This window comes from Eublepharis macularius, chromosome 5, assembly GCF_028583425.1.
Source record: "Eublepharis macularius isolate TG4126 chromosome 5, MPM_Emac_v1.0, whole genome shotgun sequence".
Lineage (NCBI taxonomy): Eukaryota > Metazoa > Chordata > Lepidosauria > Squamata > Eublepharidae > Eublepharis > Eublepharis macularius.
Genome location: NC_072794.1, coordinates 84,241,624 through 84,254,533, shown reverse-complemented (window position 1 = coordinate 84,254,533; position 12,910 = coordinate 84,241,624). Strand labels below are relative to the sequence as shown.

Below are 12,910 nucleotides of genomic sequence, written 5' to 3'. Positions count from 1 at the left end.
GCTCAGGAGCTGTATGCGGCTCTTTGACATACATCTGTAGCTCTTCTGAGTACTGTTCCCCATAACACTTACCCCACGTTCCAGGAAAACGGGCAATTTCTTTTGAAATAGGAATAATTTAATCATTATTATGGGCCCAGGGTAAAAAAAATTATTTTTGAAACACAAGACAACTTGCCCACAACAATTCTATTAAGGCTGTGCAGATGTAGGGGAGGCGGGGTCAACATATGCAGTTGAATAAGGTGGAAGAATGGGGCACACCACTGTTGAATAGTAGCTCATTAAAAAGCATTCACAGTAGTGGTGAATGGTAACTAGGTGATTAAAAGGACTATATTATGTATTGTTTGTGCATATCAGTGGTGGTGTGCAAAGCATACAGTAGTCATGTAGTTCTTTGGTTGATGGGAACTGGGAGTGTGGCTCCATGACCCACCAAGAATGTACCACTGCTCTATAATTTTACATGGTGTTTTACTAATTATTATTACCTGCAGATAAAGTGGGTTATTATCAAAGCAGAAGCCAGTAAACTGAATCAAGAGGTGCATTTCTTTCAGAAAGCATATTTTAAGTATGTTTAATGTGTTGCATTTCATCTTGTGTTTAAACATGTTTGTATTTACAACAGGTCAACTTAAATCTTAGCACAACAAAAAGTCAATAAAACCACAGTTCTCAACAATGAGCCCCACATACCTTTGCCTAAAGAACATAAGATAGCCACAGCTGTGCTTTAATCCTCCCTGCAGTGAACAATCAGACACTCCATCTGTTGTTCTGTATAAAACTGCTGGACACTAACAGCAGAGGGGCTTGCAGTCCCTCACATTCTTGTCAGGACTGTTAGCTCCAGTTATGGCTTTACTGCACTGGATAAAACTATGGCAGATGTTCCTTCAAACACATATATTTAACTAATGGCACATATAGCTATAGAATTACCAATCAATGCCTGCAATTGTTTCTCAGGTAAAACATGATTTAACAGAAAAAGGTCAGGTTGTGTACTTTGAGAGAGAACCAGATTCTGTCTGAAAACCAGATTAACATAAGTACTGCTTGGTGTTCTCTGTGTGCATGTGCGTCCACACGGGTGTGTTTGTTTGTTGTAAATTACTGTATAATGAGGGAATGTAATGCTGGTTCCAGTTCTACAGTCTTGTTAATACTCCATCTTTCACATTCCTTCCTATGGGACTGGCAGGACAAGTTCTAATCAACAGTCCTCTTGAGCATGATAAAGGAAAGCATAAACGTACCAGATGTACCAGTCTTTCCAGTTTAGAAAGCTAAGAGTGCCTGTCACAGTACGTGCTGTTTTGTCCTTTTTAAAATGGTTCATATTCATTCACTTAAGCCAGTGAACTTTCTTCCCCCCAAAGTAGTTTTTAGAGAAAGGAGCAAGTTTTACCAAAATAAAAAAAATAGGAGTCCCAGCTTTCACGAAGTACCTGCCAAGAAAGAAAGAAAAGTTACCATCTTCTCCATTCAAGCGAATTATATTTCACATTGTACATCCCTATCCCATCGTACTTTATCGCAACACCCTTCCCACCTTCTGACTAGGATAAAAAGACTCATTCCTACTCATATCTGACAAAGGGAGCTTGAATCTCAAAAACTTACAACCTGGAAACTGTTGGTTTTTAAGGTGCCACTGGACTTGAACCTTGCTTGTCTACTGCAGACCAACACAGCTACTTGCCTGAAACCATCTTCTCCCTTGCTTATTCAAATGTTAACTTCAAGAAAGTCTTAACAACTGTTCTTGTGTATGGATATTTTGTTACCCTACAATCAATGTCTATTTTTTGTTTTTAACGGCAGAAATTACTGTTACATCAAACGTTAGACTTGCAGCGCTCTCTGAACTCTTAGTAGGACAGAAATATAAACAATCTCATCCGAATGTCCACTATGTAGCATCCTGAAGATCAAGTAGGCGCACCCTGCGAGTTAATTTAGCTTTAGTACCTGATTTACAACAAAAATACAAGCAGCTTGCCAGTACGGGGGTGTTAATCTAAAGGGATATCAAACAGGCCTTTAAATATCAAACTGGACTTAAATTCACCTTCTGACTTCAGCCCTGGGCAAACTAATCTCAGGAAGAAGAGACCATAAAAGAGACCTGGGCACTGCCATTTTCTAACTGTCATACTGATATGGAGGAATTTATTCTTTTCTAGCCTTTGGTGGCATCATAAAATTGGGGATCCACAGGTGATATGACTAAAGCTTTGACGATGCTATGGTGCCTAGAGAGGCTGATCCTAACTTGGGGGGGCAGGGAATCTACCTGTTGGAAAAAAGGTTTAAAAATATCTGCAGTCTGTTGTGGCATGTGGTTCATCTTGAATAGGTGGAAGAGTTAGGAGAGAGGCTTCTCTCTACCTCCTGACTCTCCAAAGGATGTGCACCCATCCTGAGGGATGCTAAGATATCTTTACTAACTCAAGTGCTGTACCTAGACATTCAGCTGATAGCCACAGTGTGCTATAACTTCCTATATATTGTGTACTCTCTGTCTTTTATATTCCAATGTGGTACAATAAAAATCTTCCTTTGGTTAAGAACAAAGCTGTAATTCCAATAATTAAATCTCATAAAGTCCCAACGAGCTTAACCTGTCCCATTGCGTCATTGTTCTTTCCATATTGGAGGCTAAAATTGCGGAAAAAGATATTGATAATATAACGGCCTGAAGAAGGTAGTGGGTTGAAACGAGTGAAAGTGAAGGAGACTGGTTAAGCTCGTCACCGCGGATATTGCCCTTGTCGTGGACACTGCTTTCAGTGAATTTAGTAGCCACAATTAGCTAATTGTGGCATTGCTGCTACCATCGATAATCCATGGACAGTTTGTTTGTAATTACAACCCGCATTAGCGGTAGATATTGAACTTATCCCGCATCAATGAAAGTCATATCGAACCGGATTTCACACTGGATGTTGGTTCTGTATTCTATTGGTCTGTAATTTGGGCGCTATGGTTCTGTAAGTTTGGGACTTTATGAGATTTAATTATTGGAATTACACTGTATAAACTGTGTGTGGTTGTGACTTCCTTGCGTGTGGTTGTGCGCTCCCTTGGTCTTGTGTATTCTAGGAAGTGGTTCCCTGTTGGTGGTAAGAACAAAGCTGTGTCAAAAGGTGTCCTCAACCCACTGGTTTAACTGCTCATTCATTTGCTAGTATTTTGTGCATGTTCAGAGGTTCAACAGTTTAAAAAATGGCTAGTGGGGGTTTGAACCTATACATTTGGTAGTGGTAGGGAATGAAGGGAAATATAAACAGGATGCAATGAAGGAAAACTATACTTTATCCAGTTAGGTAACTGCCAGTCTAGGGCTAGCCCCATCACAAGACAGACTGAGATTAATCAACTATTCCATTTTTTAAACATTTGCAATTTTATGTATAAGAAGCTGTTATATTCTACATGATGTACTTATTACCATCGGGACCTGCTAAATTCAAATGAGATTACCCTTACGTAAAGCAGCCCTCTGATTGACGAGTATGTGAACCCTGCTCCCCTGGTACTTGTTAACATACAGCTTCCAGCTCAGCATCTCACCTTTGGTGTTGCAATGCTTGCAACAATGTGGACTGGGTGCATATCTGGTATATCTCTTCTCTTTCCTCATCCTCATAATAAAGCTAGGCAAAGTAAAGTGGGAAAAACAGATTAACATATACCAGCAACATACCTTAAGACTTGCTTAAGACTTTCATCTGGGTCATTCAGTGGAACATCTGCAGCTTTGCTTGTTTTGGACAGCATAAAATTTGAAAGATTTTTGGATGTGACTAATTAACATCATTAGTTTGTCACTGCTGTTTATTTTGGTTGGTTTGTGGATCTGGTAATAAACCAGCAGAAGGTATATGGGTTGGGAATCAACTGAAGTTTCCAAGCTGTTGCCTCAACGTGGAGTGCATTACAATAATTGATCCTTCAGGGTACTGTAGCAGCATATTGATCCAGGGTACTGGATCAGTGTGGCTAGGTCAAGTGGGTCAAGAAAGAGGTAACTTCTGAGATGCATACAGTTTGAAAAAAGCATTTTTATCTACTAACCAAACACCCAAGCTCTTAACAGTCTGATAAAGTAAGCCTCACCCCATCATCCAAAACGCCACCCTTGCCAACCAGCATCAGAAAACAGGTGGTGCAGCTCTTCCCGTGAGGCATGCCTCTTACTTACTGTTGAAATCTATGTAACAGGCAATTTTTTGATAGGAAATGTTTCCAACAAACTACTATTGCTTCTTCATATTTTACTGAGTGACAATTGAAGACTTGGAACTATTTTTTTTAAAAAAGCCAAACCAATTCTACAAAGATCTCTACCAAATGTTATTAATGAAATTGTATCACAGCCAAACATCAGAAGCATTCCTAGAATGCTCTCTGGAGCAACTCCTTCCAAGACTGATATTTTTGATATACAGGAAATACACTGATAACAAAGGGGAAGTTTCCTAAGATCTTAACAGCTGACTTAATGTGGCAGTTTTTCACACCATGATACTGTCCTTAAAGCCTTGATTATAAAGTTCATAGAACTGCCATTTTTTAAATCAAGTGCCATTAATGTGCCAGGCATAGTATAAACACAGAATTGAAGATGCATTCTTTCCTGTAAAAGGCTTGATCTACCCAAGGCAAAGGAGAAGGAAAAAGCAAAGAGGAGCACAAGACAAGCTAGAGGTTAAACAAACAAAAAAACTCCAACCTCCATAATAAACTTGAAAATGTGCTTTTTATAATTAAGTAAAAGTACTTTTCAAACATCAGCTAGACAAATGCCAGTTTCAAGACAGTGCAATTTCCTACCTCTAGTTGACTAGGATAATATTTTCTTTCTGTATCCCAAGGAGGCAGCTCTTCAAACATGACCATTAAATGTTCAATAAATCTGAAACAGATGTCACATTATGTAACACCCCTATAGCCACATCATAACCCTCCCATTAGCATTGTATTGATACTTTAGCAACTATTAGTACAAAATTTAAGATATACTACTGTAATACATTCAACTCAACCTAATGTTAAAAAACCAACACTGTATTTACATTCTTGAATTCTTTAATAGACATGTTAAGGGCAAGATTGTAAAGCCATTCTCCTTTAGTTGTAATCAACTAGTCCAAAATAGTTTTCCTATCATATTATCCCCACAGTCACTATTGTGGATGAGAATCACATAATGTAGACACACACTGAACTACTGGTAAACAAACTACCCAGGACAAAATGCTCAGTTAAGATGGGAGATCAAATTTAGTTCCTTATAACATCTCATGGCCCACCTCTCGTACCCATCCTCCCTCTGACTGTCATATTTCCTGGCCCCCTGCTGTACTGCAATGTTATTTCCACGCATTAACCTGCGACAACTTGAAGAACTAGCAAAACCCAAAGCTTCACACTGCCTAATGCGTCACAAAGTCCAATTCTCCATGGAGACATGTACACCTGGCCAGGTGTTAAGCTAGGAGTTAGAATTCCTCACCACAGGAACAGAACCCTGCATTCATCCTCCAGCACTGATTCAGTGCAGGCACTAGAGCTGTAATGGATACTGGGATGTATATAGTGCTCTTCCAGGACAATCTGACATACTGCTATTCCTTCAGGCTAGGGAGTGGGCTATCCCTTTCAGCAAACAGGGTTTGCTGTTTCTAGCCATATAGAGGCAGTCCATATCCCATCAGAGCCTCGGCATGTACAAGCAGTTCTCAGAAGGGGAAGCATGTTGGAAGTCACTCTTTTTATGATGTTTGGCGTGGCATCATTTTTTTAAAAAAACAAACCTGGATTCCTCATGAAAAGCAGAAATTAAATCACTCTGCCCATGCTCAGGATACAAGAACAACACTGGCCAGGAAAGGCTGCCATTTTCGTCTAGACAGACCTTGGCACCAATAGCACTCTCTGAGTTAAATCCATCTAAAGACATCTCAGCCAGGCTTGCTGATATTACATTGCCATCCTTAGAAGATACTGGTGATAATTTGATATTGCGATCCTGTATCAGAAGAATGAAAAAGGGGGGAAACACACATACACTTTTTAGACAAGGACCTATGCATCTAAAGACACACATATTTCAACTGGTCTTTTTAAATAAAATAATGCTACCTCGATGGCTTTGAATAAAGAATCTTTCTGAGCCTGTTCCTTCTTCTCTTGCAGTCTGGCTTTTCTCAAATCTCTCTCTTTAGTACGCTGCAAAAGAGGCAAAGATACATTATAACAATGAAAATCAATGACCCCCCCCCACTCCCCACCTCAAAAAAACGATACAGTATTCACAGTGGAGTCCACCCCGCCTAACCTTTAGTCGGTCAGCTTTAGCTCTTGTTTCTAGGAGTTTCTTTTCTTTTGGATCTATTCTTAGTCCCTCCTCACACCACATCATGGCTTCAGAGAAATGCTGAAGTTCCAAATGGCACAGGGCTCCTGGAAAAGTAACAAAGAACTTTAGAACATGTCAGAATATACACATTATCAGCAGGATACAATGCAGAGGTGTTAACTGTCACCTTTCTGGTAACAGAAGCAGATGGTCTCCTATCTTCCCCTTTCCTCCAACAGTCTTAGAGCCAAGCTACAAGTGACGCCTTACACAGGTTGGACACTTGTCAGCTTCCCTCAAGTTTTCATGGGAAATGTAGGCATCCTGGCTTTACAGCTTGGCTTCCCATTACAGCTGCAAGACCAGGATGCCTACATTTCCCACCAAAACTTGAGGGAAGCTGACAAGTGTCCAACCTGTGTCAGGCATCACTTGTAGCTTAGCTCTTAGACACCTGAAAAGGCTATAATCAGGCACTGGGAACGTGCACGGACAAAAAAGAAACCCCTGTAGGATGCGGGAAAACTGCAGTGAGGAGCTGTGCTATGAGGGGGAGATTATCCTTTTTCCTTGTATCTCATATGCTTAATTAGGCTTATTAGCTTTAAGAAGGCAAACAATGGTTAGATGATTTATGCTGGTTGGTATCTTTGCAATCTAAGAGCAAAAGCAGAAAATGGAACAATGAAGACAAAGAGAGTTGGGACAACTTGCTTGTCACAGACCTATTCTAAAGAACATCCCTTCCAGATTCCTATGTTTCTGCTGTCTGCTTTCTGTTTATTAAAAGTAGGCAAAAGTATACTCTAACTTGTAGTAAATTATGTTATTATTTAATTATTTTGCTTATTTATACCCCACCTTTCTCACTCAGACTCAAGGCACATTACAGAGTTCAAAAGATTTCATAACATTTTGAAAACTTTTCTCTTGAACAGCTTCCCTTAAAGCCCACCATTTTTTCACTGTTAAACAAAGTAAACAGTATTTCTTGCTGTTACTGATATCAGCAGCACCACCATTTACCACTGTTGCCACAAAACCCAGCAGACTGTCTCACCTCTTACAACTGCTTTGAGGTGGTTGGATTTGAGCTTTCTTGCTGCAATAACATCACTGAGAGCAGATCGATAGTTGCCTAAACAAACCACAACAAGAAAATGTAGATCATTATATTTTTAAAACGTTATCTATACAGAGAGGTACGAGGACAAGATTATTTCCTAAGAATAATTAGACCATACTATCACAAAAGACAGAAGATTCAAATGTTTGACAAAAGTCATTCAATTAAAGAGAGCAATAAAAAGTAGAGGTAATACTACAAATATGGTATGAGATTCACCAACTACCTGCAATTCCTATACTACTTATATTTTGTGGCTATAGAAAGCTCTGTGAGAAAATACCTCCATCTCTTTAATGAGTTAATGCTTTAGGACTGGAATAGTGGAATGGCGGGCTTTTGGAGTCCAGTATCTTAACCTCAGATTAGTCAGTTTACCTTGGAACACACTTGGGTTGGACTCTAAAAAGGTGCTGTCCCTGTGTCTGTGTGCACACACACCTGTGTGTCTGCAAGGACTTGCAGGTGGCTACAATACACTCAGCTGTTAGTGTCCATGTTGAAGCTGATCTGAAGAAGCTGTATGTTCCTTTTAGTTAGTAACTATTCTTTGTGTCTTTGTTTTCATTAGCATGTATCTTAGTCTTGTCCCTGTATAACAAAAGTTATGCTTTTTGAAGTAACAAAGTTATTTTAGTTAGGGTATTGCCTTGATTCATCTTGTATGCCCAAACTGCTTGTCAGCACTATTACATACCCATTGGAAGCAACTGTACACCTGGGCAGCTGCTCAGTCACAAGGGCAGGCTCTCAACACAAGGGGTGGGGGAGATACTCAGGGTTGGTGGAAAGCAACAAAGACAGACTCCAGCATCCCACTTTGCAGAGCACTGGAAATAAAAGGCCATGTGCTTCCCAACCTTCCAGGTGGTGCAATGTACCAGTGAGGGGTCTCACTGGGGGGGGGGGGGAGGGGGAGAGCTGGGGCAAGGGAAAGCATGATATCAACAAAGGTTTGTGTTAGTTGTCTGTATTACCTTAAGAAAATTTCTGTCTGCATATGTAAGAGTGATTTTTGGTTCTTAGAACATATTAAAAAATATCTGACCATAAACTGTAAGTGCATATACAGGAAAATTTTGCCACTTTGCATCAGAACATCCATGCAAATCTGCATCCCATTACTGGCACTCCATCACTTTCAATACACTTACTAAGATGTGCATTCTACTGAAAGTACTGAGGTGCTAGAAGAACATCTACACTGGGATGTGCATATAACCGGAGGAGGGGGGAGTGTAAACTAAGAATGTGAGTCTAAAGGATGTTATACTCCAAGGTCAAGCCCCACCCCCTATGTTTAAAGGCTTGGTAGCTGCCTGATGAACTCTCTTTGCTCATACTGGCTCTGTGGAAAGGTAGGTAACAGGTCCCAGGAGCTCAGCATGCATGATAGGAAATTCTCTTGTCTGTCAGCAGGCCATGTTCATTTAGCTTCAGCCAACAAAATTTCCTCATATTTCTTTTAAAACTTGAAGAGTCCTCTTTTGGGGGAGGGGAGGCTGAGGATGGGCCCCTTTCTTGGCCATCTGCCTCCCTTGCTTTTGGGCCTCAGGTTGAGTCTTCAGCCTATCCGGACCTTCCTGGCTGTAGCCTTGTACCTCTTAGCTACATTTGCAGGCAGCATGAGGGAAGCACACATGCACAAGCACCTACATACTTTTAGGGATTTGGGCTATGTGTTTTAAGCCACCATTTTAATGCCTATCTTTGGAGATTACAAGATAATCAAGAACCCCTTTCTGTTGTAACCTTTCTTCAATTTCCCACCGAATATAGTTGTACATGGGATATCCAGCTTTTGTAATAAGGGGTGTGATTTATTAAGAGGATGGGCAAATTGTGGTCCAAAGGTTAACTCTATCAGGCCTCAGTTGGTTCTATTGAACTTTAATAAATATATGATAATAGCTATGGTCATTATTTCAACTGTAAGATAACTGTTTTCAAATTGTAAGAAATACAGGCCACACTTTAAAGTTAATCTCTTTCTTAGTTTGTATGCAAACAGAGCCCTGTGGTGCAGAGTGGTAAGCTGCACTACTGCAGTTGAAGCTCTGCTCACGGCCTGAGTTCGATCCCAGCGGAAGCCAGGTTCAGGTAGCCGGCTCAGGGTTGACTCAATCTTCCATCCTTTTGAGGTTGGTAAAATGAGTACCCAGTTTCCTGGGGGTAAAGTGTAGATGACTGGGGAAGGCAATGGCAAACTACCCCATTAAAAGTCTGCCAAGAAAACATCGTGATGTGCAAGGACCGAGTCATTACTGAAGGTACCTTTACCTTTATACAAATATACATTTTGCATGAAATACTTCAGCACATGTGCAACGTAATTTGGAAGACTTTACTCTTTTATTATGGTGCCTAAACAGTTGTCTATGTGTTAAAACATGCTTATGGCTCTTGGACTATTGTCTGGAGAGTAGAGCACCCCCTGACAACATAGAAATTGTCCTTTTTGGTATTTTTATGTGTATTTTGGATTTTAAGATTTTATATGCTTATTAAAGTAACATTTAACAAAAATACATTGTGACTGTCACCGTACCAATTTTTTTTTTTAAAAAGGATATAAATTTAGAAAATAAAATGAAGTGATTCAATGGATAATTCCACTGGATTTCGAAACAATTCTTACTCCTTTTGGTTCCATTTTACAGACAAGGATGTGATTGTAGAGGTCTCTTAATTATTCCTTGAGTGTACTCAATAGACAAACTCTTGAATGCACACCAGCTTTTTTATATTTTTCTCTTCAGATATGAATATTTTAATATTTATCTCTTCAGATATGGCTATTTAGCAGCTACATGTTTGTTTTAAAAGTATTTCAAAATAAGTTTGTGATTGCTGATATACACAAGAAAGGTGGGAAACTTTGATGTTCTTTTTGCTACACAGGAAGACAACGTTTAATACATTACATTACCCAAATAAAACTGGGCTGCAGCTCTGTTAGTATGAAGCACTACATTCAATTCTTGGTCACTACATTTCTTGTTTAGTCCTTCTGTATATGATATCACAGCCTTCTTATAATCCTTTTCCTTGAAGTAATCATTGCCCTCGTTCTTATAGGTCTTTGCTTGCTCTGATCATAAAAATAAAAGAAACATCATCAACTTTAAAAAGGCAATCACTAGAAGACTCCTCTGCCCATTTACTTCAGCACCTGTAAAAGCCAGTGGCTACCAAAATAAAGAAGCCACACTACCTACAACAGTCAAATAAGAATGTTATTGGATTCTTGGAAAAAGTATTGAAGAACATTACAAGTTCTAGCCATTGTTTAAATTTATAACAGACAAGCAGAAACTATAAAAGGTACCTTCAAGAGTTTGCTCTTCATCAAAAATGATAGACTGAAGGCATGCCAGGTCAGGATTCTGCTCAGGATCTATTTCAGAGGGGGCTTTCTTCATGAACATTGGAATCTTCTCAAATTCCTACCAACAGGAAAAACGTAAAATAATGATGATAGAATTGTCCGTGCCTTGCTTACAACAGCTTTCAGTCATAATGATATCTATCAAATGCATGCAGCTCAAGTTTGCAGAGGAAGAAAAAGAATTCAAAACTCTTTTACAAAATGTACCGCTCATTTGAGTTTGAGTTATCTGAAGAATCTGCGGGGGGCGGCGAGGGGTGTGTGTGCTCACTATACATTTGATTTTGCCCTTGGTACTTTCTAAAGCCTCTATTCAGAGTCTTTGGCTGTCAAGGCAAGTAAGTCCATGATTACTATACGCTCTTGATACATTCAAAACTTATCCCTGTCATGTAAATGCAGACTCCCTTGTCTGTCTTCATTTACATATACAAAACAAACCCAACCCATAAAACTATCAAGACAGGAGGACTTCATGCACAGGCCTCCAGTTCCAGTAACTTATTCCCAAGACAGTAGGCAAGCCATTTCCTCCTCCTCAGGGCACATATCAAGATCATTTAAGGGCTGTTTCCAACTCACATTTTAAAACATAGTTAGATAAAAATGGTGTAAAGCTGAAGCCTTTGTCAGAATGACAATTTTACCACCACTTTTACTCACTGCTCTACTTCACCATTACTTAAATATTTAAGAAAGGAAATGTAACATCAGGAGCAACCTTTCACATGGATATTTAAACAGTCTGAATTTACAAAGCTATGAACAAGTGGAAGTTCCCATTTCTTTCAAGTCCAGTTACACGGAAAGTAGGATTTCTGATCCAAGGCAACATTTATGAATCAAAGGGCAGCAGAAAGTTCAGACTACTCAATCTGAAATAAAAAAGGCAGTCTTGTGTACACTTCCTGTAATCTCCAGGACTCTTGAGAGTCTGGGAATTCTTAACCCAACCAGATGATTATCAGCACAACCCTATGCAAACTTACTCCAGTCTAAACCCAACTGAGCTTACACTGGAGTAATTCTGTATAGGACTGCATTGTATGTGCATCACTTGGTCTCAACCATGCCCAGAAGTCGGTCAGGTTTCTATTTATGGATGTGTATGATGATTTGTGATGTTATTTAATGGTGAAAGCTGCAAGGCACACATTTTTGAGAGCCTGTCGTTTTTGTTGTCACTTCATATGCTTTGAACTTAAAAACAGAGTTCAAGGCTGGCCTGTCTCTCAAAATCTCTATTAATAACGGTGAGCATTTTAAAGGATTTTTACATCCACATTCTGAGCAACCTCACTTTGTAAAACAGATTAATATTATCATCATATTACATGAGGTAGAGGGAGCAGGCTTTGAGCCGACGGCTAGTTTAAGTTACCGAATGATTTCGCCGGAGAAATGAGATGTGAACTGGGGACCTCCCGTTTCACAACTCCCTACAACTCTTCCCCGTGCACTAGCCCCCATTAAGTCCTGTCGCACCTCCTCTCTCTTAGCTGGTCGCCCCGACTTGCCTCGGCATCTTTCTGGCCAGCATAATTTCAGGCTGCCCCTCGCACCGCTTCCCAATCCCAAGTCGCCGCTGCCTCCTCTCCCTCCGCCTTTGCGGCCGTCTCCTCAGAAGCTATGGCGCGGCTGCGGTGACGCACAGGGGCCTCCACAAGGCTCGTCTCCCCCGCCCGAAGCCCACCTGCTCCCAGGTCTCCGGGCTGAAGGCCCTCTCGTAGCGCTCGGGGCCCCGGAACTTGTCCAGGAAGGCGTCCAAGTCAGCCTCATGGTCGCCCTCATTCTCCGCCATACGGAATTCTCTTCTCTGGCCGCCGCAGCGAGCCGCCCTTCCGGAGGCGGCGCCGAGTGGGAAAGCGGCAGAGAAGGCGGCGACGGCGCTTCCCTCCTCGAAGAATCGCGAGGACAAGAGAACGCTGGCGGTAGCGCCTGTTGCGAGCCCAGCGTGTCGTAATCAGGGGGAAGTGGCTGAATGCCTTCCATTAGGGAGGAGACTCAGGGAGGAGACTCC

At 40.7% G+C, this 12,910-nt stretch overlaps 1 protein-coding gene across 4 annotated transcripts; it reads right to left on the bottom strand.

The window, feature by feature from the left end:
- Positions 1-567: 567 nt before the first annotated feature.
- Positions 568-12,769, bottom strand: TTC4 (tetratricopeptide repeat domain 4). 4 transcript variants are annotated; one of them, XM_054980913.1, is made up of 10 exons: positions 12,584-12,768; positions 10,831-10,948; positions 10,432-10,593; positions 7,437-7,514; positions 6,356-6,480; positions 6,160-6,246; positions 5,832-6,046; positions 4,849-4,930; positions 3,586-3,668; positions 568-1,457 (listed from the first exon to the last, which is right to left on the bottom strand). In XM_054980913.1, exons 1-10 carry the CDS (start codon positions 12,689-12,691, stop codon positions 1,355-1,357), a joined length of 1,161 nt encoding a protein of 386 aa, XP_054836888.1. In that variant the 5' UTR covers positions 12,692-12,768; the 3' UTR covers positions 568-1,354. The 4 variants fall into 4 exon arrangements, with proteins under 4 accessions (XP_054836888.1, XP_054836889.1, XP_054836891.1 ...); XM_054980914.1 differs by lacking the exon at positions 12,584-12,768 and adding an exon at positions 12,408-12,574; XM_054980916.1 differs by lacking the exon at positions 12,584-12,768 and adding an exon at positions 12,376-12,509.
- Positions 12,770-12,910: the final 141 nt, after the last annotated feature.